Source organism: Gopherus evgoodei, chromosome 1 (genome assembly GCF_007399415.2).
Source record: "Gopherus evgoodei ecotype Sinaloan lineage chromosome 1, rGopEvg1_v1.p, whole genome shotgun sequence".
Lineage (NCBI taxonomy): Eukaryota > Metazoa > Chordata > Testudines > Testudinidae > Gopherus > Gopherus evgoodei.
This window is the reverse complement of record NC_044322.1, coordinates 278,847,619-278,873,716: the sequence shown is the minus strand read 5'-3', so window position 1 is coordinate 278,873,716 and position 26,098 is coordinate 278,847,619. Positions and strand designations below refer to the sequence as shown.

The 26,098-nt window shown below is 40.8% G+C and overlaps 1 protein-coding gene across 8 annotated transcripts in view; it reads right to left on the bottom strand.

The window, feature by feature from the left end:
- ANKS1B (ankyrin repeat and sterile alpha motif domain containing 1B) overlaps positions 1-26,098 on the bottom strand; it is a 756,551-nt gene that overhangs the window by 343,763 nt on the left and 386,690 nt on the right. For all 8 annotated transcript variants that reach the window (XM_030548477.1, XM_030548479.1, XM_030548473.1 and 5 more), the window contains one exon: positions 400-980. In XM_030548477.1, coding sequence (XP_030404337.1) covers positions 400-980 — 581 coding nt within the window. The remainder of the gene's footprint in view (positions 1-399; positions 981-26,098) is intronic.

Below are 26,098 nucleotides of genomic sequence, written 5' to 3'. Positions count from 1 at the left end.
GGGCTAATGGAAATAATCAACAAGCATAGAAATAGCGAGGAGGAGCAGCAATGTGAAGGTATTTTATCAGGTTTATAAACTCCAGTAGTGAAGAGGTTTAGTAGGATAAAATATATGCTTACTCCTGAACATCACAGAAAGTTACAGGATTACTTCTGGTTGACTTAATTTCCTATGGAAACCACAGACTTCACTAAGCGTTTGGTACTGAGAGCAAAAGTGCATTCCATTTTGTCCCAGCTGCCAAACCACTAAGTATTACCACATGATACACATTCCCTGAGGATTTGTTTTTGGGCATATTCACTTAATAATTTCTTCCCCCAGTAACTTTGATAAGAGAATAGTTTCTTCACAATTTTATGCATTTGTTTGTGTGTAAAGTGACCAAAGACTTACTTCTTCCCATTCTGAAGTGAAGGATGGTGTTCTTTCAGAATTTCCTTTAGAATTTTGTTGGCTTTGTGTGGGTTCACTCCAGTTGCTTCCTGATTTTTTCCCATTAGGTGGGTAGGAGATGAGATTAGAGTCAGACTTCGAAACATTTTTGGATAAATGCATTTCAAGCAGTGTCTTTGGCAAAGATCGAATCCTCCCAAGTGTGCACGCTCGCTCCACAAATCCCCCAGTAGTAATAATCCATTGCTCGCCTATTCTTGTTTTTGTGCCAACCAATGTATGATTTTCTAATGGATTAATTTTAGTATGAAATATGGTTCTGTTTACAACTTGTGGTTTTTTTTTCTTAGCTGGAGCATCAGGGTTGTTTTCCTGCTGTAGCTGTCTCTGTTGTACTGTGTTCTTGTTTAAACTGCTTTCCTGCGGATCGCTGCAATGGTTTGCTTTACCATACAGTTGAAGTGGATTTTCAGGTGGATCACATGCAGGTGAAGACCCATGAAGTAGACCAGCAAATTGCTCAGCGGGGTGTCCTTTGGGAAGCTTGTTTTCAGTGGATGTTTCTTGCTGACTAAGATTCTCTGCAAAATAGTAAGGGTTTTTTTGTTTATAATTTGCATCAAACACCTTTAAAATCATACTGGTCGAACACAGGAACATTTTTTGTATGCTCTTTAGTACTTAAATATGTATGGAAACAGAAGATTGATATTTCCTATCATAGCATCATGCACTGGTTTATTATTAATCTGTTAGAAAGTTGCACTTTGTTTTTTTCTTGATAAATTTAATTAACTGGTCTGCTTTGGTTGGAAAATAAACACGAGCACTTTGGGAGCGCTGTAAATAACAGCTAGTAGAAAGGGGAATTGTTAAGATACTAATGGTCATTTTAATCTATTAACTTGATGGTTTCTCTAAATTTGCTGTTGAGAAGAAATAGGTACAAATGATACAATCTGGTATAAACTAAATTATTTGTGTACACTTTTACGTGGTAAAATGCATGTGCAACTATGATTGACACAGATATTGTACTGTCAATAATTACTCTTTCTACAGCCTAGTTAATAACTTTGCATCTAAACTAGGATTCATTTTTCCTGACAACAGCAAAAGAACAGTTCTGGATTTTGTTTTTATTTCTTGCAAATTTGCAAAAAGAGTTTCAAAGTAACAGCAGCCATTGTAAAAAAAGAATAGGAAATCAAATACATTTTATTGTCTCCAAAATATCCCATGTCTCTTCTCTTTTAAAAATAAGCTTTCTGTATGATTTAGTACAAAACATACTTTTTTAGCAACCACTAGGAATGTATTTGCCCTTGTAAACCTGTATCTACACAGGCCAAGAGAAAGGATTGAGGGCTTCTTCGCACACAAAAGTTGTACTGCATTCACTATACTGGTAAAGTTAAAGCAGTACCATCCCCCTTAGTACGGATGCAGTTATAGCAGTGAAAGGTGCACCTTATTACTGGTGCTTTTATAGCAGCATAACTGTGGCTACACTAAGGTTGTACCTGTATAACTAATTCAGTTAAAAAACAAACCAAATATCACATCCCTAATGGAAATAATTGTATCAGCGTAAAAACTATGTAAAAACTTTAAAAGTAAATTTGATTTCGCACATAGTGAAGCTATCAGAAGGAATAAAATTTATCACCATATCATAAATTGCAAGAAAGTCGATCAGTTTCCTACAATTTGCTTAAACTTGTCATAAACCATGGTTCTCAAACTATGGTCCCTAGAAACCTTCCTGATGGTCTATAAAATGAAACAAAATTAGAGAAACAAGCAGTGGGAGATCTAGAGAGCTGGGAGAGGAGATTGAACACAAGAGGCCCTCTTCTTTCACTGGTCAATAGTTTGTAAAAACTGGAGAACTACTCTTTCAAGCACATTGCTTAACACTATTGCACAATACTAAGCAGAACTAGAAAGAATGTAGAACCCTGTTAAAGAAAAAAAGTCTTTATCTCCTTTGAAAAACAGATGCCTAAAATATATCTGTTAGGCAGACCTGAGCATTTTGGAACAGAGAAGTTGTAGGATGTTATGGCAAAGAAGTGGACGTGGGATGTGATAGAGTTTGCAGAATCAATGACATCAGGAAGGCTGTTTTGGGGGATAAAAAAGAGAGCAAACCCCTTATTTTCTTTCAACTTTTGAAAGTCGCTGGGTGAGTTCTGTGGAGGTGTCACCTGGAGAGTACATTCGGAAGGTGGCAGTTGTATATAAGATGACTTACTTGAGTCTGCTGAGAGAACAGGAACACTCTGACTGTGCATCTAATAACCATGACAGTGAGATCTCTCTCTCTGGTTGTGTCTAATTTACTTAGAAGTGTTAGTTGGTAGTTTGCCTTTTCTTTTTTTAGGCATTTTCCTTTCGATAGTTTGCTTTAAATAGAATATTCTAATAGTTTGTTGTATGCAATCCTTTCTTTTCCCCGTTTGAGTTGAACACTGAATATTCTCTAAATAAATCATATATATATATATTTATATTTATTTATTTATTAATTTGCTTGGTTTTATTACTGGTCACTCTGAGGGTTTTTAGTGTAAGGGACCTGGTCGTAGGTGGTCTGGCCTAGCAGTCACAGCTGGACTGTGGTCCGCATGTTAGAGAGAGTAATTGGTGAGCAGGGGTTGGAGGAATCACTAGAGCTGGATTCAATAAGCAAGAGTCATGGTCAAAGTCAGGCTGGTGTAGGAGACCAGAGATCAAAGGTAGTATGAGGCTGAGATCAGAAGCCAGAGACCAAGAGACAAGGTGAGGTCTGGACTCGCAGCAGGCCCAAAGTCTGTGTGGTTGCCCAGACAACTTCATGGGCACACTCCAGGGTTAAATAGGGCACTTGGCCAATCAGAGGCTCACAGGGTTCTGTTACTCTGGATCTCTTGGGCTTACTGTGGTGCCTACTCTTTACAATACTCACTCTCTGCAGCTTGGTATGGCCATGTGGGGGCACTGTGGGACTATCAGCTGTCCCAGGCTCTCCAGACCAAGGTTCTAATCCCTGCATCCTAGTTACACACCTCTTTGGGGGCACCCTTCCTCTCGGTGGGTGCTGAGCCTGGTTTATTTGTGTGGCTGGACTTCAGTTGCATCCAGCCTCCACCTTCTGGGGATTCATCTTGACACTCTTTGGGGAAAAGATGTAACCCAAGAATTCTGTCCATTATCTTTCCAGGATGGAATGAACATCGTAACAACACTGCTCAGGATTATCTGAAAAGACAAGTATGTCATCAAGATAGCTGATTACATACTAGTCAAGGATGTCTCTAATTAAGTAATTCATGAAGTGTTGAAAGATTGTAGGAGTGTTGGTCAGCCAGAATGGCATAACTCAATTTTTGAAGTGCCAAGCGGGTTTGAAAGGAAGTCTTCCATTTGTCGCCTGCCCTGATGCGCACTAGGTTATAAGTGTCCCATGGGTCCAGTTTGGTGAAAATTCTGGCAGATCAGAAACTCCAAGATCATGTGGAGAGCATACCTGTTTCAGACCGTCACCAGGCTTAGGACCTGATATTCTATGCAAAGCATAGCGTTTCATCCTTTTTCTTAACGAAAAGAACTGGAGTCCCTGCTAAGGAGATGGCGTGCCAGCTGAAGTCCTAGGCCAGGTTTTCCTGGATACACGCATGAAGGGCTCCTAACTTGGACTTGGACATTACATAGATCCATCCATAAGGGACCTTCACCCGGGGTTCCAGGTCTATGGGGCAGTCATAGTCCCTGTGTGGAGGTAGTGTGTCTGCGTTCTTCTTCCCTAAAACGTCCACATAATCCCCATACTTTTCAGGGAGATGGGGCCTCAGGCTTGGAAGTGACCCTTTCTTTCTAGCTGCTGCCATCTGGCATTCCCAAACAGGTGCTGTCACTTCTGACCAGCTGCAGGAGTCCTGGACTACGGGGGGTGGGGCCACCTGCACTTACGCAGGTGAGGCCACTTGGGGCAGCATTCAGAGGAGAAGCTGATCTTCTTTTCTTACCAGGAGATGCAAGGAACCATGCTGCTCCAGCCAGGTGATGCCAAGAATTAGGGGGAAACATGGAGAATGCATCACATTGAACTGTAGTACTATTCAATAGCCCTAAATTACGGCCTCTAGAAGTAAGTATTGTTTTCTGTATCACTGGCCCCAAAGACAGGAGGGACCCCTCTATCATTTCTATGAGAACCAATGTGAGCTTTAAATGGAGGGGAATTTGCAGTGCATCTATGAAGTTATCAATAGCCCTGAAATCAATCAGGACTCAGGGGAGGGGAATTGGCTTGGCCTCATCCATGGTACATAATCCTATGCCTACTTGGAAGCGTGTGGAGGACTTGCATGTCCTATACTGGATTTCTCTTGAGGGCTGGGGGTGGTTTCAGTGCATAGTGCCATGGTGGTGGGCAGATTATACCTGCCATATATCCTGGGCTCACTCATTTCCTGATTGCTTGCAGGTCAAGGTCCACGACAGGCATGAGGTGAGGGCACGTTCTGGTGCTCTGCAATTTAAAAAAAACAAACCAAAAAAACCCACCGTTCCTTTTCTTCCAGGATCTAATGTCGGTGGACCAGATCAACCTATAGCAGTTCATGGTTGGACCTTGGGGTTTTTGGTGTGGGTGAAGCAGTGGCAGAATGCCCCTCCTCTCCTTCTTTTGCTCGCTCAGCCAGTTGTCAACGGGGGGGGAGGGGGAAGAGAGAGAGAGAGAAAGAGAGAAATGCATTGGTGGGGGGGAGGAATAGCTCAGTGGCTTGAGTATTGGCTTGCTAAATCTAGGATTGTGAGTTCAATCCTTGAGGGGGCCATCTGGGGCAAAATCAGTACTTGGTCCTGCTAGTGAAGGCAGGGGGCTGGATTCAATGACCTTTCAAGGTCCCTTCCAGTTCTAGGAGATTGGTATATCTCCAATTATTACCTATTACCATCCAAACAGGTCAGTGTCTCAACATGGGTTATCTCATCATTTACTTCTTCACTAAGCCCACACTGAAAATGATGCAGTTGGGCTGCCACGTTCCATTCAATGTTAACTGCAAGCATATGAGGCTGCTGGCCCTTGCTGGAGCTTTCATAGTGCAGCTTCCACTGAGCGAGAACAATAAGGATAATCAAAAATGGCTGAAAATGCTTGCAGAAAGGAATTCCAGTCTGCTAACACTGGGCCGTCCTGCTCCAGCAGGGGTGAAACCCAATCCAGCACTTTTCTAGCAAGTAAACTGATAACTAGTCCCACCCTGGCCTCATCAGTGGGATGCATTTGAGGGCAGAGCAGGAAAAGAAGATAGCATTGTTCCAGCAACCCCTTGAATTTCTGGCAGTTCCCATCAAAATGTTCATGTAGTGGTACTGCGGGATCCTGTCCAGAGAGCAATGGCCCAACCTGAGCCTGGAGTATGGTATTTTCTTCCCACAACTGTGCTAGCTGCTTGTGAAGCATCTGATTTTCTGCTAAAAGCTGCGCTACTTGGGACCACAGCAGATTGTTCGCAGTTTGGAGTTGCATTATCTGCTCCTGCAGATTTAGTATCCCATGGGGTCCAATGATGGTAGACCTGCCCTTTTCATATACCTATTAAAGGGCTCCCACAGAGGGAGTTGGAAGTAGGTCTGGGTAAAATGTAAGGGACTGGAGCTTAGCCAGTCTTGCCTAGCAGTCACAGTTGGGCTGGGGACCACATGTCAAGAATGTAGTTGGTGAACAGCGGTTGAAGGAATCACTAGAGCCAAGTTCAATAAGCAAGAATCAGGATCAAAATCAGACCAGGGTTGGAGATCAGAGGTAGTAAGAGACTGGAATCAGGGTCAGGATCAGGCTGGAGTCAGAGATAGCACCAGGATGGAATCAGCAGGTAAGAGTCAGAGTCAGGCTAGGATGAGAGGCTAGAGATCAAGAGATGAAAAGATGTCTGAAGTTGCAGCAGGCCCAAAGTCTATGTGTTTTTTTACCCGCCAGAGCAACATTAAGTTACATCGATTTAAGCAGTAATATAGAAAAGCCCTGAGTGTGCTTTTGTGTACTGAGCATTGAATTCTTTTCTCTGTACTTTTCAAATACAAAGTGCAAGAAAAGTAGGAATATTTCTATGATTTTAGCCTTCAACGCTTCCTCCAGTGTGGTTTACCCAAATAATAAAATTATTGAACATAGCTTCCCAAATTTAAAGGGTACGCAGCTACCAAAGGTTTAAAATAGCTGAGTGATTAGGAATAAGATTCAAATCTTACAGCCACTCCTTTTGTCTGAGGATAGGGAATTTCCCTCACATGTGAATCTTTTTATGTACATTTTTTTAAGATTAGCAAAGCATTGGTAGTCTTGATGCATCCATTTTTCACTAATGTAGTCCAAACACAAAAGAAACAGAAACAAACAGCAACTACATTCATGCACACATGCAGATATCTGCATTTGTCTGTCAAAAGGTCAAAGCAGTGTGAGTATCTGATGTAGCCAATGTGGGGTGGCCACACTGGTATGTAAAACTACTGGTACATAAAATGTTGGTGGAAGGGTGCTCACTTCTTACCCAATGAAGATTTATTATGGGAGAGGAACTGAAAAGCAGATTTTTGGTTTTGTTTTTACATACCACTTATGGTCATTGATGTTACTGAAGTGTAATGTGACTATTGAATATAACAGTTTCACCTGAATGTCATTTTAGTAGTGTGCATTATAGGCAAGGATGGTAGCACTGCCTATTGTTAAGACTCTGTGACACTTCCTATGATAAGACACTGTTTTCAGATGAGTATAACTTTGCCAAACTTTAACCATTTGAGCTCAAATTTGCTATGCTTGCTGTCTGCCTCCAGCTGATTTTTTTTTTTAAACGTTAAAGCCAAAATGATTCAACTGTTTCCAACAACGAGGCAAGGGGAAAAATAAGTTCTGACATTTAACAACACATAACAACCTTTTTCAAATAGCTTTAGTGCCCCCGTGCTTTGGAATAACCACTGGAAATCTTGCAGAGAAGTGGCCCTTGTGCCAGGTAAGTGCCTTTTGTTGTTCCTGTGAAAATCAGCCCAATTTGGCCAAGTTAAAAGCCTTTGAAGAAATCTTAGTTTGCACATATGCAGTAGAGACATTTCAGGCTTCAGCAGCTAAAATCTCTGAAGATTTCATCCTCATTGCATGCTTCAGGCCCCCACAACTCCTAATGCTGACCAGATTGCTCATGCACCCTACACACAGAGGAACTGAGCATGCTCCAGTCCAGGGCTGTAGGGATCATGCTGGATTTTCTCTGTAACTGTTATTCTGGGCCACTGTGGGGCCAGGGACCACCAGTGAGAGTGGGGAGCATGTCTCTCCCATGCTATCAAGGAACACCCTCCTGGTGCCCCAGCAGCTTGAATGAAGAAGCTGCCTGACTTGAATGCAGGGGAGATAAGAGCTGAACTAGGGGAAGGGATGAGAATAGATTGAGACAAGAGGTGAGAGAGAGAGAGAGTGGGTGGGAGAGAGAAACTGTGACTGGGGGGAGGAGACTATGATTGCTCAGAGAAGGAAACTGGGACTGGTAAAGAGTAGGGGGTGGAATGGAGCAGGAGGGAGACCACTTGAGGCCAGGAAGGAGGGTAAAGACAGATAAGACTAGAAGCAACCTTAAATCTGGCATTTCCTAACTTTTGAGAGCTTGACTTTCAACCTTATTTATCTTTTAACTCAGTTCTTTGTGTGTAATACATTATTTTGCAATAGCATCAGTACTGTGGGTGCTTAGTGCCATTTTGTTGAGGGAATATAGGAAGTTCAACAGCGGACTAGACCAGTGCTCTATCTTGTACAATATCCTCTCTCTGTGGCTGATTCTTGATGCACCAGAGGAAAGCACAAGAAAGCAAGTAATGGATAATCACAGAATAACCTGCCCATATGGGAAGTTTCTTCCAAACGCAAAACAGCTAGTCATTAGCCTGAAACATGAGGTGTAATATAAATCGTTAAATGTTATTCCATCTAATATAGCTGTGGATGTTCTCATTATCCATATTAACGTCTGATTTTTAAATCCCTTTTTTGAGCTTCTGGCCTCAATTATATTTAGCCACAAAAAATTCTACAGGTTAATCATATGTTGTACGAAACAGTATTTCCTATCATCAATTTTAAATGTTACCTTTTGGCTTCATTGTGCATCCTCATATTCTTGAATTATGAGAGAGGGTACATAGGAGTGCCCGATGTAATATCTCTATACTTTCCTTATTTTAAATACTCCTATAAAATGTCCCTCTTTTCTGTTTCTCTCCAAAATAAGCAGTCCTATTTTTTTCAAATACTCTCAGAAAGATGTCTTTCCATAGCTTTTCATAATTATCATTTGTCTTAAAAGCCCTCCTATTTCTATTTAATCATTTTGGATGGATAACCAAAACTGGACACAATATTCTAGACTATACCTACAAAGGATGCTCAAAATGGGATAGTTTACATATTATTTCCTATCCCAATTATTTATACATACCAATATTTTGCTTGCCCCTCTTCAGGGTGGATAAAATCGATTATTGAAGAAAAAAATTAAAAATCAATTTTTAAATTTAAATACAGATTTATTTATTTTTTAAATTAACCCATTTAAACAGAAATTTGAAATTGACAACTTATGTTAAGACCTAAATCCTTATTATAATCTACTTAAATTAAATTCAAAAATAATATTAAGCAATACATGTTTGCAACCAAGTTTTAAAGAAAGTCATTAAGTACTTGAAATCAGAATTTGTTGAAGTGCTAAACCAGATTTGACAGCAATAGCTTCTTACGGAGGTACAGAGAGAATATTTTCTTTATTTCAGTTAATTCATGTAGTTCAATTCAATGATTAGTTGATTCAAAGTTAAGATAACCGTGGGAGTTGAAAAATCAGAAACTCTTGTTTTCCTCTTCCAGTCTGTGAATAAAAACTGGATTTGAGAGGATGAGATCTACTAGTTTTAAAAGCTTGAAAAATATTGTGACCAGAAACAATCAGTTCAATTTACTAACTACAGATAATACTTCCTTTGTTTAATAAATCAATCTTAAATGCAAAACATTTTTAAACATATTTATCCAGCATATTTAAAGTAGTTTTATTTAATTTAAAAATATGCTATTTTGCATTTGAGTTTCCAAACCGAGCAGAATACAAATCACAAGTAAAAATTAATCATTATAAATAAGAAATGCATCATTCACTATTTTCTAACTTAATATGAACAAACTTACTTTTATTCAGATTCTTAATTTTAAATTCATGTAATTGCTTAAATAAATGTGTACAGAAATAATGTATCCTCCTGGTTAGCAAAGAGCAGCACCAACCTTTGTGTGAAGGCTATGTTAGTTGCAGATCAATACATTTTAATGGTTTCCAACTAATGATAATCAACCTTACTTCAGGGAAATAACTAAAAAGTACAAATGCAATTTAAATCAAGGTTTCCTGTTTGCTGCTTTAAATCAATCCACCCTGCTTTTTGACTGCTGTTTGCACTGAAAAGGTGTTTTCACGGAGTTGTCTATAGAGGCCTAGAGTTGTTTCTTGAATGGTTACAGTTAATTTTAAATCCATCTCATATATGAACAGTTAAAATTGTTTTTCCCAATGTGCTCAATGCCCTAGTTTTCTTAGGCACCTCTAAAGCTCGTCAGTCTTCACTCAGTATTTTATAACTATCTTTAATTGTTGTTTCAATCTGTTTAATTGGCATTGAAGTAAAGGCATTGTCTTGTCAGAAGGTTACCATCGCCAGCCCAGCCTTCCCTATCTTTGCACAGGTACTCAGAGAAAGATCTATATGAGCAGGTCCTTGGGATGACAAAGAAAGAGAATACTTGGAGAAGGCTGAGTTCCTCAGCTGAATCTCACCTGGAGGAATTCTGTTTATGTTAAACTATTTTCTTTTCTTTCTAACCCCGAAGAAAAAATCTTGAGGAAGAGATCTTGCTTATGAAGAGGATATTGTTTTTAATGCTGCTGTGCCATTCCACAAGCTTACAGTCATGAACAATGTCTGAAATGCAAAAATACATACAGGTGCACTTATTTCAGCACCTCTGATGTTATCATTATTCTTGGGTGCAGTGCATGTATTGTCTGCCTATCTGACTGCCTTGGTTATGGAAGTGTCCATGTGTGCAGTGCATGTAAAACATTTTAGAACATGTTTCCATTTACAGACACTAAATAATCTAGGTTTGCCATTATCTCACAGCCTCATATTGCTATTTTGCTGGTATCACTAGGGTATATACAAGCAGCTTTTGATTTAGACAACAGTTTGCAATTTAAACACCTATTTACACATGGGTGCACCACAGTACAAATATGGATTTTGGCTAACTACTATTTTCTGTTTACACTGCTTGAGTAGTGTAACTTACAAATACCTCATCAGACTAACGCAACATTCTGAATCTCACTCAGAGACTGCAGAATTTATTAAACAAAGTTCAGGAGTATTCTAAATTCAAATACATTATGTGAATTTCCTATTCTGACTTCTTATAACTGACTTATTCATACTTGCATCCCAAGAGATGCCCATTTCAAAACAGAAGTAGACTTAGCAAAAGAGTAGTGCCTATTAATAGAGGTGAAGAGAGAGGAAAAATGTAATGGATACATTCTATCTATCTACCAAGTTACATCTTTAACAAGCACTGTTGTTGCCATGGCAAGGGTTTCTAATGTAGAATAAAAATCCGCTGTTAGAGATTTGTGTATAGCTATGGTAACAACCAAATTACGACACCTGTGCTTCTAATCTATTCAAATTCTGCTTGTGTTTGATCTGGAAAGATGCTTTTAGCAATATACTCTGCACATGTGTAATAGCTATCCAAAACTGTATCCTCAGCACTGAACTCCATATAATCACTCAGTTGACAAACCTGGCAATCCAATTTCAGTGATATTAGTAGCATTTCCAGTGAGCTTTTCTTGTGCTTTCGTACATATTTATGCAAGTTGGAGCCACCTGCTTAGGAGGATAGTAGGCGAATGGCAGCTTGTTTGGCAAAAAAAGACTGGGCAGCAGACCCAGAGGCTCCTGCAGCAAGACTTACAGAGTTGGGTCCAATCTTCCCTGTGCTGCTGGGAGTGCCCCAGCAAAGGGGGCTCCTAGCTGCTAGTCCAGGCAGGGCTGCGGCAGGACAACACTTGCTCTTTCCCTGCAGGGCTACTCTTGGGTATCTCTCCCTGCTGCAGATAGCTCCGCGTCCCTTCCTTCCCACTCTGTCAGCTCTAAAGGCAGCACAGATGTCAGGGTGGCAATCCCATGACCCCCCTACAACAGGTTTGTGACCTCCCCACAATCCCCTTTTGAGTTGGGAGCCCCACAGTAACAACATTATGATATTTCAGAATTAAAATCTGAAAACATGAAATTTACCAATTTTCAAATCCTATGGCTGTGAAATTGACCATAATGGACTGTGAATTTGGTAGGGCCCTACTCATGACCATCTTCTCTGCATCACTGATCTCCCTGTTTATCCTTCCCTGCTTCCCCTGCTCTTTAGTCCAATCAATTAGTAACATCTCTTCTCCACACAAAAAATCATTTCCCTTACTACAGAAAATAAACTCAGTCATTTAAAAAAAAATTACCGATAAACTCAATCAGTTAAAAATGTGCTGTAGAGTTATATTCATCTTCAAGATCTGTTCATGACATCTCTTGATTCATAGATTTCAAAGCCAGAAGGGGCCATATAATAATTTAATCTGACCTCCTGCATAACATGACCATAGACTTTCGCACAGTAACCTCTGCATTAAGACCATAATTTCTGGTTGAGCTAGATCATCTCTTCTAGAAAGCTGCTCAATGCCCTTCTTTTAGTAGCCTTTGTCCTCTCTTCCCACAATCCCTCCCTATTATTTGTTTTCTCCTAGTCATGTCTTCTCTAAACTTTGCTTTTTGGGATACAGACCATAACCCTGATTCTCCAATATGTTCGAGTTATACCCAGACTCACTCAGGGCTGCCCAGCCCCAGCATAAATTAGAATGGAAAGATCCTGCAGCAGATTGAGTACAGCAGAGCTCAGCTCCCTAATGCTCCTTCACATCGTGATACACTCTCAACCTGCCCTGATTCTTCTACATTAGGCATGGAAGGATGGCTGATGAAGAAGTCAGCTATGTTATCTCTGACAGCTCTATGCCAGTGGAGATTTCTCCAACAGAGTAGGAATTCTCTACTGGAAATCTCTGGTATGTTTAGAGCCACTTTGTGCTGCATAAAGTGCAAAGTGGCCTTAGCAGACCATAGACTCTGGTGCCATTTATAGAGCCTACCATACTTTGGAGCATGCAGTGAATAAATATTAATGAGAAAATTGCCTTGAATGGTCTTGAAGGTAAACCAACCAAACAAAAAATAGAATTACTTTACACAATTTCCTAAAAAGGGGCTCAGAATTGGGGTTCAGGTTCATGAAGTATTAAATCTTCCCTGGAAAGACTGGGGAAGGATAAGAGCAGCAGCATATGGATAATGGATGGACAGGACTTCACACAAAAACTCCACATGCATGCCACAGTGCACTGATGCATCTATATGAAATGGACAAATGCTGGTCAAAGAATGCAGCCCTAATGTTACAGAGAGGGTAAAAGATTAATGTCTTTAAGGTATGCATGCTGGCAAAAGATTAAAAAAACTACACAAAAAACTACACATTTTTGACCAGATATTCCCCTTCAGATGAAAAACTACATGGAAAGGGCATTCTGGTTCCCACAGCTGTGTGGCCTTTATGGAGTCTCTGCTTTGTCACATAGCCCCTGCTGGTTGCAAAATTCAATATCACTGTGGAATAGCCAAAAGTCACGGTCAATAGCTCTTTCAGTCTGCAAAGATCAGTATATGGATGGGCTAAGATACACAACAATCACAGCCTGGTTCCCAAGGAATCTGTGTATCTGTGTTCCCCCTACAAGTTCACAACACTGGCAACATGGCAGTCTGCCCTGTAATGTGCACATATGAAACCTCAATATTGATGCAAAAATGATTTGTCATTAATAAATTAATGATACCATGCAATAACCATATGATTATGATTAAGGCATTTTAGCGTTTGTGGCCCTGAGTTAGATTAAACTGATTTTTAAAGACACCTTTGGTTTTCTCCCCTCGTGTCATGGTCTGTTGCCTGTCACTACAGGGCAGAATAAGGTTGTTTGGGCATCCCAAGTGTGAATTTCCATATTGTAATATGTTTGTATTTCTTACTTTTAAACATAACTCTGAAATTTCCTAGGTTTATGATGTTTATTTCTGGAATAATTACAATGCCCCGTCATGTATTTTACCCCATCTCATTTTCCAGCACCACAAGCCCTCATTTTTTGCTTTTCAAAATGTAATATTCTGCAGATCATGAACAAGCACATTATAGTGCAGTTTAAGAAGCACTGATACATAGAAATTAAGCGAGTTTGGGATATCCAGTGCATGGATTTCATCACAACTCACATCATTTCAGATAGATGAAATATTGCACAATATCACCCATGAGAAATATATATTTCAATAACTTGATGATGCTAACGTTTGAACGAGTAGGTCAACTCTACACTACAGCAAGAAGAAACATTTATTTTTTTCTTTGCAAATTTGTGAGAAAATCTACAAAATGAGTGAAAATTGTTGCAAAATATTATGCACATATTGCAGAAAGTTAATACACAGTATAAATGCAGTAAGTAGTTCTGTCAGCTTGTCTTGCTTGTGGGAGAGAGAAGGTTGAGTAGGAAGCAGTTATGCTCAGAGACTGCAGGTTATTCTTTACGATGTAGTGCATCAGAGAATAGCAATGGAGGAAGAAAGGTCAGTAGCACTTAACAATCAATCCAATGATGCATATCAGTGTGGACAACTTGTGCTCCTGGGGCCAAATTCTTCTGTGAACAGATCCAGTGAAGTCCAATGAATTTGCCCCTTAACCCATCATCATAAAACAAATGAAAATAAAGAATAAGTCTTCCTCCAAGTAGAGAGGTGCTGAGAGGCTTTTGCTAATATGGTCATATATCCCAAAGGTTAATCTGAAGGCAAGTAAGGAATCTCCAAAGGGTTAAACCAAGAGGCATGAGAACCCTCTGAATAGAAAGAACATGTACTTCCTGGAGGCTGAAGCTCCTTTGTCTCCAAAAGCTGCTTAGCTGAGCCCCAAAGTACATCCAAAATGGTGACAAGGCCCACCTAAATGGCTCCCAGAACCAAGTTACTGAACAAGAGTCTTGCTCATCCCCTCCAGATCAAAAAGAGGATTTCTACCAGATCACGCCAATGGCACAGCTGATGATCTCATATGACCTTCAAAGGAAGAGAGCCTCCCACTGTCCTAGGGATTGGACAGCTGATGACACCACCGGAGCTGATGAAGCCAGAACTAAGGTTTCCAAATCAGTCCAGGTTCACCTTGGATCCATGGTTCATGAAAGCATCTCAAGTTTTCCAAGAGTGTGATTGGTCAATGAGACATGGACTCTCACCTCATGCTGTTTCCTCTTACTGTTATGTTTACATGGCAGGCAAGAGAAGAATCAATGTCCCCTCTAAGAACTAGAAACAAATAAGGCCCAAAATCTAAAAGGTTTCATTTAACTAGAGGTTTCTCTGGTGCCACGAAGTGTTAAGACATTTCTCTCACCAGTTGACTTTTGGTAGGTAGCAGGAAATAAAGTCATCAGCACAAAAGATGTCTCTGTACTAACAGTGTTCAGAACTGGTTTCAGACTGGGGTCTAAAAGTCTTACATCCTCCCTTACATGTTCAGACCTGTCACAGATTCACAGGGTTTGGTCTATACCAGGGATCAGCAACCTTTCAGAAGTGGTGTGCCGAATCTTCATTTATTCGCTCTAATTTAAGGTTTTGCGTACCAGTAATACATTTTAACATTTTTAGCAGGTCTCTTTCTGTAAGTCTATAATATATAACTAAACTATTGTTGTACGTAAAGTAAATAAGGCTTTTAAAATATTTAAGAAGTTTCATTTAAAATTAAATTAAAATGCAGAGCCCCCCAGACCGGTGGCCAGGACCTGGGCAGTGTGAGTGCCACTGAAAATCAGCTCGCGTGCTGCCTTCAGCACCCATGCCATAGGTTGCCTACCCCTGGTCTATACCCTGACCTTTAACCAGTCTCATGGGAGCACCCCTTTAGTATGCTGGACCCCAAGGATCTCCACAGGAACAGGCCCATGACCTGTATAACACCAGAACAGGGCCATCAGGCACCAGAAATGCCTCTCTCTCTCTGTGGCTCCCTGCAGCAAGTCCAGCCACTCTAGACTCCTACAAGAGACTTTTCCCACCTTTTCAGGGCACAATGCTCTCAGTCAGTATCTGCAGAAACACCAGTCCGCCTTTTAAAAACAAGGTAACAATTAATTAGTTACCTGGAATACAGAATTTGAAAGTCCTTGGGTTAGCAGGAGAAAGGCAGAAGCCAGGTGCAACACAGGGCATTCTTCATTCCCTGCTTCCTTGTGCTCCATCCTTACTGTCTCTGTCCCCTTTATCTCCAGAATGCCTCTGTGAGCCCAGTTCTTAACACAGACACTTGACACCTTCCACCTTTGTTTTCCAGCTCAGGGCCTTTGCTCTGCTTCCCTGCAGAAAGGTAGAGGGAACCTCCTCCTCCTAACTATTGTTCCTAGATGTGAATGTCCCACCATTGAGGTTTTTATTGTCTTTTCCAAATCCTCCATTCACATTCATAGGCTCTATTCAGTTTGTTAATGATTCTGGTCTCCAAACAGATGGATATGTGAGTCAAATATCTCCTTCCTTCCCTTTACACTCAGTACATAGCAGCACAAAGGACAGAGGGAAACTGAGGTGTGCAGATGAATCATAAAAATATTACCAAAATTCCAACATTTTTCACAGTATCCATAGCTGCAAATTTTGTGCAACTCCATGAGATATTTTATGCAAATTTAATTAGCTAATTTACATATACCCATAAACATTAGCTTAAAATGTATCATTGAAAAAGCTGGGAGTGGAAATCAGTCTTTTGACTTGCTGCTCACTGTACATTCCCCTAGGCTATGAAGCATTGTGTAGGGAAGACAAAATGAAATGTAATGTGCGCAACTATGCAGAAACTCTCTAAAGATGGTTAAAATTCTAATCTACCTTAAAAAAATCCATCAAGCTACATAAATATATCATCACGGAATTTGGCTAAAATATATTGATTCTCTGGACAAAAAGAGTAAAGTTCTCTAAAAGAATGGTTACTTACCCAACAGTGGCTATGGTTCTTAAAGATGCATTGTCCATATATATTTCACTCTTGGTATGCATGCATCCCATGCATACAAGATTAGGTTCCTTTAGCCAGCAGTGTCTGTTGGGGCCATGACTGTGCATTTGGAGGCCCTCATGCCTCCCCACCAAAGGGAACAAAAGGTGGAACCAGCTCTCAGTTTCTTTCCCACCACAGAATCCAGGTGTCATAGGACTATGTAGTAATGAAGAAGGCATGCATGTCATGGAATACATGTGGAACTACATCTCAAAGGACACTGTTACTGTACGGTAGAGTGATTGCCTATAAATTTCCACTTCTGCTGACTCAGTGACCTCGGAGACAGGAAGTGGGTGCTTGCAATCTGTTCACATAATGATTACAGGACAGTACTACCAACATGGGTATCAGATCTTCATGCTTCAAATAAGTGCTGGGTGAAAGTGTGCACTGATCCCCATTTAGCTGCCTTACAAATTTCCGAAACAGTTATGTGTGGAGAACATAGGACCTTGCTAATAAGATAATCAGTCCATAGCTATAATGGGTTATTGGAATGTACTGGTTCAATTTAATAGTACCCTGTTGGACAACAAGCAGGAAGGCAACACAATAATTCAGACAAGGAACAGGAGTAGAAACAGTTGAGAGACAATAGCCATGCTATCAGCTGTGAAGAGGTGACTTCCAGGATCCAACACAAATGACACAGCTGCTTTGCCAAGGTAATGAGCCACCAGATAGAAAGGACCCTTAATAGTTAAAAGGACCCCCAACAGAAAAGGAGGAGGAGTGAGTTGTCAGCAGCTGCTCTACAGGAGACATTGATGGGGAACCTCTGACAGAGGCAAAGACTATGGCTGGGAGTTTATCATCAAAATTTGCAAGGAAGGATTAAGATTTACGCAAGATCAGATGTGTATAGACTTTGGTTGTTTTAATCCTCTTCTCTGATTGCTACATATCTTTTTGTGAATAAACATTGTGTTTGTTTTGCAGAAGCTGCTTTGAGTCACTTTAATCAACTGCTCCTTGAGGGAAATTTTTTGCAGGTGCCAAATAGAGTTGGTTGAAACAGGGGGTCTGTTACCATGTGAACCAGAGTAAGATTGGTAGAACTTGGGTTCCACCCAGAGAAAAGTGAAAGTAGCAAAACCTGTCACCTTGAGAGTGACTGCAGAGGGGTGCGAGGGGCAAGTCTTCCTGTAACCGTGACAGTATGTTTCTCAGGGAAACCACAGAAGCTGCCTGAATCCTGGTGGGATGGGCTGTAACCCACATGGATGGATCTACTCTAACTAGCGCATAGCATGATTTAATGCCGTTAGAAATCCATTTAGATTGTCTTTGGGTATATATTGCCTGACCTTTTCCTAGAAATAGCCTAGGGAAGCTGCTGAATAGCGCCATTCTTTCAAAGTAATATGAAAAAGCCTTAACTACATTATAGGGTGTCCAGTCTGACTTCCTCCTGGTTGGAGTGGGGTTTGGGAAAGAACATTGGCAGGTGAATCATCTGTTTCAAATTAAAATCTGAAACAATCTTAGGAAAGAATTTTGGATGACATTTAAGAGTCACCTTGTCTTTATGGAACACTGTATAAGGTGGATCTGCCATAAGTGTCTGAATTCCTCCTACCCTTTGGGCAGATGTTATACCCATTTTTTAAAAAAGGTCATTCTCATGAATAGTGAGCATGTTGCTTGTGGCTCAAAAGCAGGACCCATTAAATTGGGTAAAACTATATTAAGATCCCAGGAAAGGGGGATTTCCGGGACGAGGAGAAAACATGAATTAGGTCCTTAAGGAATCTAGCAGCTGTAAGGTAGGCAGATACGGTGTGTCCCTGAACGGGGGGATTGTGCACTAATATTTCTGCTAAGTATACCTTATAGAACTGATGTATAACTAACTGTACATTCTTTAGGGACAGAAAATAGTTCAGAACAACAGGGATTGGAATCGGAAAGGAAGACTGGTCGTACTGTGCTACCCAGACACAGAACCTCTTTCATTTAGCTGCATAGGTCAGCTTAGTAGAGTCCTTCCTACTGTACACTAATATATTCTGAACTTCAGCAGCTTCCTTCAATGAGAATTAACCAGCCAGTGTCCATGCTGTCAGAAGCAATGATGCTGGGAGATCACATTGGGTAAGACCAGGAATGTTATCTGGGGCTAAGCTGACAATTAGATTTGTTGAAACTAAACATTTTCACAGAAAGTTATCTGTTTTAAAAAAAACAACACATTTGTTGTTATAGTTGCTCAGGTCCAGAATGGAATTTCTGGTAAAAAATAGAGAGAGGAAGACACTGCAGAATAGCCAATACACAGTAGTTATGACACTCACGTGGAATAATTAAGAATCAGGGGTCTCCCACATACCAAGTGAGCATCCTAACCACTAGGCCATTGGGGGTGTGTGCGTCTATTTGTCTGTCTCTCTTCTCTTTCATGACAAATTTTGAAAAGTTGCCATTTCAGCCTGATGTGGAACAGGAAAGGTTTTTGAAATCTCAAGATTTTTCATGGGACAGGAAAAACATTTTCGGCTCAGTTCTAACCACTATTGAAGAGTTCTGTCTGAGTTTGCTCAGGATTAAAGGAATTGATGGGTGAGCGTATGTTATCCCTGGACTCCACAAGATGATGGAAGCATCCAACAGAGAACTTGGGCTCAGAGGCTCAGGATTCTCCCCACCCCCACCTCCCGAACGCACACCCCCATTGAACAGAATGTTCTGCACTTCTTGTTCTGGTGTGTAGCAAACAGGTCTGTTGATGTGTATCTCCACCTGGAGAAGATGCTCTGCAGAACTGAGTTCTTGATAGTCCATTCATGATCACTAGTGAACTGCCTATTAAGCTGGTCTGCTAGGATGCTGTGTAAGCCTGACTGGTGCAGAGCTACTTGTGAGATTTGGTGACAAATCCAATTCTCGGGACAGGTTTTTAGTTTTGCTTTTTTAAAGAGGGATGACTGAGGTCTTCTCTGTCCATGAAATAAAATGTTGTTGTGTTGTCTGTCATGACCTGTACTGTTTGTCCACATAGCATGGGAAGAAATGCAGTGGACACTAAATGAATAGCTCTGAGCTCTAGAAAGTTTATGTGAAGGTGAGTCTCTTTGAGACTTCAGATATCTTGAGTCTGTATGTGATCCAGTCCAGGTGGACTCTCCATCAGAGCATAGAAGCATAGGTCACTAATGTATTGGTAGGTAGAAGTGGAGAAAACAGTGCCCCTTTACATACTTGGAGACGGTCCCTTACGCCAATTTAACAATGAGAGAGAAGGCTTCTCTGGGGACCTGCATTCTCATTTCCATGTGATGTCTGTTTGGCAGGTACACAGATTTCAACCACCCTTGCAAAGAAAACAGGTGAAATCTGGCATGCTGTTTGATATTAGTACAAGAGGCCATATGACCCAGAGGTCTGAGACAAACTCTTATCAATGTCCGAAGCTGAACCTGCAGCTGGTTGATGAAATCCATTAAGGTGTTAAACCTGTCCATTACTTCAGGATTCAAACGGCTTATCTAAAATTTAATTTTCAATGGATTGTTCAAATAACTGTGAAAAAAATAACTCTCTACAACTATAGCTAGGTTAAACTGACCCTTTATTGCAGATTTTATAACCTATTGTTGCTGCAGTGATTTGGGATCATTCTGCTTTGAAAAGAGACTAGCTGTTCCAATGCTTTTTTTGAACCAAACATGAACTGCTAGCTCTGACAAATTGCTCTAACCTAACAAACGTGTAGGAGAGATTGAGCATGTGGCAGAAGTTTATTGAATCAATCATAATTAACAAATAATTGCAGAAAAAATATTACAGTTGTTTTATTTAGCATTTTCTTCACTTGGAACAAATTGGAAATCATATGATCTCAGTTTCCTGAGTTCTTTCACAAACGTTACTTTTTCATCAAATACCACAGTGATGGGCACCAATACATAACTAGTTCTGGCTGAAATTTTTCATTTAGTTTTTTTAATGGCCTTTTAGGAAAAATTAAAAGTGTTTTTGAAAAAAAATGGTTTTTTTTAAAATAAATCAGTTTCTGGATAACACTGGAAAAAATAGCAGTTTTCTAAATTTATCACTTTTATTTCCCCTCCCTTGCCCCATCTTCCCTTTTCAGTGGCAAAAGGAAAAAAGAAAAAATTGAGGAAAAGGGAAATAAAGAAAAAAGAAGGTAGGGATGGTAGAAGTGGAGGAAAAACTGCCTGAAATTTCTAAAATCAAAAATTTTAAATGAATGAAAAAAGCTTTTCAAAATCAATAGAACGGAGATGACAAGTTTTCACAAAAATGTTTTATATTTTTTGATAGTTCTATGCAAAACTAACAAACCTATAAAATTGTGATTCTAAGTATTCTGCATGTGTTTGAACCTTGAGAATTTAATCTTAATATATAGGCATCCACTGTAAAATGAACTAATATAAATTTGTGCATACAGCCATTTGTGGAGAACATGGTAGATCTCTATTATTTCATATGAATATTATCTGTACCTAAGTTTACTTCTTTGATATTATTTTGCCAGACTGCATGGAATCCAAGGAGGCTATTAAGAGGAAACAAACAGGACATGAAACAATGACAGAGAAAATACTAAGGGTTTATAAGAGAACAATGAGGGAACTATTAATTGGGACATGCCTGCCTACCTGCCTGTCTCTTTCTTTCCAGGTGAAAAGGCTATTTTTCCAAGGCCTGAGCCTAAAATCAAATGAATACTGAGCTGTTAGTAACTCCTGCCTGGAGAGTAAGAGGAATGGTGGTAATCAGGCAGCAGCTGTTCAGCGAGAGAGAGAGAGAGAGAGAGAGAGAGAAACTGCGGTAGGGCAGTTTGCCTTTCTCAGCCCACAGATGGAGATAGCTGGGCTAAATGAAGTTTACCAAAACTTGCAAGAAAAGGATAACATTTGGGTGAGACCAGACACATATTGGCTTGCACTGTTTTAACACTCTCTCTATTTGCTATGTAACCATAAGTGAAAAAACAATCTTCTGTTTTTTCTGTTTGAAAAAGTTGTTAGGAGTTACCCAGTAGTTTTGGTTTGGAGTTACAGGCTCCCGACAGAAGTTTCCTGCAAGTGCCAAATACAGTTAGGGCCGCTGTATTAACATGACTGGTAAACAGGGGGGCTGCAGCCCAGAAATCCAGTCCCACAGTGGTTGAACTGTGGGGTTCCATCTTGGAGAGAGATGAGGGAAGCGAAGTCTGTCACCTGAGGGATACATTTCAAACTCTGAAAAGGGGTGTAAGACGCAGCTTGCTCTGTAAACATGACATCCTTGCATGTGAAAACATGTATGTATACCTCTAAATATCTAAATGCTCAAGCAATTACACTAGTATGAGCACCTTAAATGGCTGTTTGAGCATGCAAATATGGATTTTGTTAACCCAATAGATGGATGTGCAAATTAAGCCTACAAGAATTTACCTGCAGCAATATTTTCTCAAGAGAAGCCAGAGAGCACTCAGCATCACGTCCGCCTCTGAGGATGGAATGATGTAGCTCTCCTCTCCCTCTCTCCCTAAAGCAAAGAATCAGCATCTCACAGCATCTTTCAAGGTTTCTAGAGAATAAGGTTATTTTCTGAGCCTGCAGCCAGATGTACCTCTCTCCAACCTATAACTCATCAATATACCAGCCAGGAACTCTCTCTGTACTCCTCACTATGGCAAACCAGAAGTTCTTTTTTCCATGTAAGTACTTAATCAACCACAGTGCAGGATTGACAACCTTGGAGAAAAAAGTCACGGTACATCAACCTTGACCTGGCTGAACTAAGTATCTAGTTTGGACTCTATTCCCATTCTGTTTTTGCACGGTTAGGAGATGGGAGCAGTTGTTTATAAAGTCTCTGATGCATTCTGGTGCATGAAAGTTACCAACAATTTTCACCCTTCAAAAATGGCAGTTGTCTAACATAAATAAACTCATATAGTTCTTTCCATGTATAGAACTCAAAGCACTTTACAAGACAAGTGGAGGTAAGATGCCATCTGTATTCTTGCACACATCACGGTATGTTGATTATGAAACAAGTTGTGCTGTTAAAGTTGTATTTCAGACACAAAAGTGCAATCTGTTATATTTACATAGATAATTTAAAGCAGCATTATGCAGTTGCTTTTTTACTTGCTTACTAGAAACACAGAACTATTTCTGAATAGACAAAAGCATTTCCAAATATCAAACATTAACTGAGTAATACTATAATGGCAGTGTTAAGAAATTACCTAATTTTGGCCTCTTTTGTATATCACCTAATCAATAGAGCACAGTCAACGTAATCCCAAGGATGCTGAAGACACAAATGACCTTTCAGAGAAGAATCCAATAATAAATCCCTAAGAGCTTTTAAAGATAACACTGGCTGGGTTAACAGCATATTTATTATATTCAAAATCACTAGTTCAAACTATGACATTTGAAAAAAATAGAACATTTGAGTCTGATGACGTTGTAAAAAGGATTAAACCAGCTGTGCAATAGTTATTTAGAGGTCTTTAATGTACCTCTCTCCAGTGGTTCTATGTAATAACAGTAATTCATAAATAAGTCTTTTGTGTGCCAATGAAAACTTTCTAATGAGAGTCACATATATAAAAATATCAATTTAGCAGTCTGTGTTTTATGGGGTGAACATGACACATGCTTTCATGAGGAAATGAACTTTATTTTAAAGATTGATTAAAAGAAATTTTGGCAGCATAAAGAAAAAGCAAGCATATAATACATTTGTAAATGGCATCTAAATATTTCTACCCAATTCTGAGCTTTCATTATTATTTATTATTTTTACAGCACCCAGATGTGTACTAAGCACATCAAAGAGCACAACACAAGACAGGTCCCTGCATCAAAGCATAAACAATGCAACTGCTTCTAAAGGTTTTTCTGCTAAAATGTAATTTGTTTTATTCCTATACCATTTGATTCAAATGTATGTTCACATTTTTACTACTTGCAAAGAAAGACTCAATATAACTTGGTCATTTCCATGTTCACCTTTAATCCAAACGTAGGGTCCAACTATACCTCTCTGATATACAAATGCAGCTCCCACTGGCTCCACTAAGATTGAACATGCACACAGTGGTCACCATTACAATGTTAACATTGACCAAACAGCATCAGAGATATCATAGTTATTCCCTCTCCTTAGGGATACACTAAGAGTTAACTGTTGGTAAATGCTGATACTCCTAGTTCTGCAGTTATGGGTTGCAGAGTCCACAAGGGGAGGGTTCTGCATGAGATCTCCAGTCTATTTCATTTCCATTCAGGCCAGAAACTCTGTAAGAACCACCATCTTGTGCTATTCTGACACTTTTGCTCCAAGCCAGAACTCAGAATTACAAAGATGTGATAAAAAATTTTAAAACCAACCAACCAACCAACCACACATGCACAATTGGGAGAAGTAGCTGATGTTTTTAAACCACAAAGTAGGTTGGGTTTAGGTTTGATTTCAGTTTTTAATATTTTATACACTCAGGTGCAAAAGATATTTCTAAAATGTTTGTAAGGAACCCAGCACAATAGAACATAAACCTTGACTGGGGCCTGCCTCCACTACCGAAAAAAGTAATTAATAATAATAATGGGAGAAGGTCTGAGGTTGTGGTATATTTTGATTGTATCCAAATCAGTTCACACATCCCTAATTTTAAACCCATGTTGCTGTTTGTTATCCTTTCAGATTAGTATCTGGCATAATGGAAAATAGGTAATATTTAATGTTACTATCAAGCTACTATGAACACATTTCAGACTATGTAGTATTCAATATAGGGTGACCATATTTCCCTATGCTGAATTTGGGAGACCTGGTAAAATTACTCGTATTCAAGTGAGTTCAATGGCAATTAATCAGAACTATGCAGTACAAACATTCAAATTAACATCAAGTTGACTGAGCCCGTTAAAAAAAAATACTGTGTACTTGGGTTCTTTTTATTTACCTTTTTATCTTTAAGGCTTTAGGGTTCACATGGGAAGGAGTGAAACACACACACACACACCCCTCTCTCACACAGGGAGGGTGACTGACTGACTCGACCCTCCCTCCCTGGCACTCTCCACCTGCCTCTCCTGGTACCTGGCACCACATCTTCCCAAGTCAACATGTGGGAGGTCATGCAGGGTTACATGCATCCCCTCCCCCCCTCCAGATTTCTTCCAGGGTTTACACCAGAATGTGGCCAGCAGCAGCCTTTCAGCAATGTGCAGGAGGGAAGGGATGGGAGCTGCTTCCAGTTGCAGGGGAGGAGGAGAGTGGTGGGGGAGGATGACCTGGCCTGTGTCTTTGCGAAGCTCATCTCTTCCTCACCCCATGCCCCTGCACGTTCCCCTGTGGCTGGAAACAGCTTGTCCCTTCCTGCCCGCACAGTGTCAAAAGGCAGCTAACACCTCCAGGCTGCTGCTGGTCACCAACATAACCCAGCTGCTTCCTGTTCCCCGGCTACAGTGCAGGCAGGAAGGTGTTAAGCCATAAGGATGCATTGTGCTCCAGGGCCCAGGGAACCTGACTTCAGGGGCTTCAGAAAATCCGGCCAGAGAGGTGGCTCAGCAAGGAAGGGTACGTAGGGGATGGAGCAGCCCCACACTCCCTGGGTGCAGGACCCAGGGCATGATTGAGTGTGAAGAGGGTGCTAAGCTTCTGTCCGGAGGGGTGGGGGGCTGCTGTAGAGCCTGCAGGGTCGGGGTAGGAACAGCTGGAAATCGCTTCCCAACTGCCACTCCAGAGCTTAGCTAAAGGGCGTGGAGAAGCTTCCCTGTGCCAGTGCTGTGCGGGGCTTTGGCACATGAAGGGCTCAGCTCCTCTTGGCCAGCATCCTGGGCCAGAGGGTTTTTGGCTTTCCCAGGGTGCCAGCTCAGCTAGAGGTAGGGGGGAAGGAAGAAGCCTGCTGGCCAGGATGATGGTGAGCTGAGCACTCCGATCACGGGCTGGTTCTCCCCACAGCACTAGGAGTAGGATAAGTCCCACTGGGGGGATATGAAGAAGCAGTAGGGCTAGGGTGATGAAGGGGCAAAACAGGGAGAAGACAGCGAGAGGGGGAGCATGTAAAAGGTGGATGGGTGGACAGCAGAGGTGACACTAACTGGCTGCCGCCTGGCACCTGCCCATACTCACCAGCTGCCACAGCTCGCAGCCAGCACCATTCAGAAATGGGACAGAGGGCTGTGCCGATGGATGAGCAGGAGAAGTGCCCAGCCCTATGCGTTGTATCTTCGTCCTGCCACCAGCTTTAGACACCCACCCCCATTGTCTTACACTGGACCCCCTCACTCTCTGCTGGTGGGCAGGCAGCAGGTGAGCAGGGATCTGGCCAGCAGCTGGACTCGCTAGTACTGATGAAGGGAAGACAGA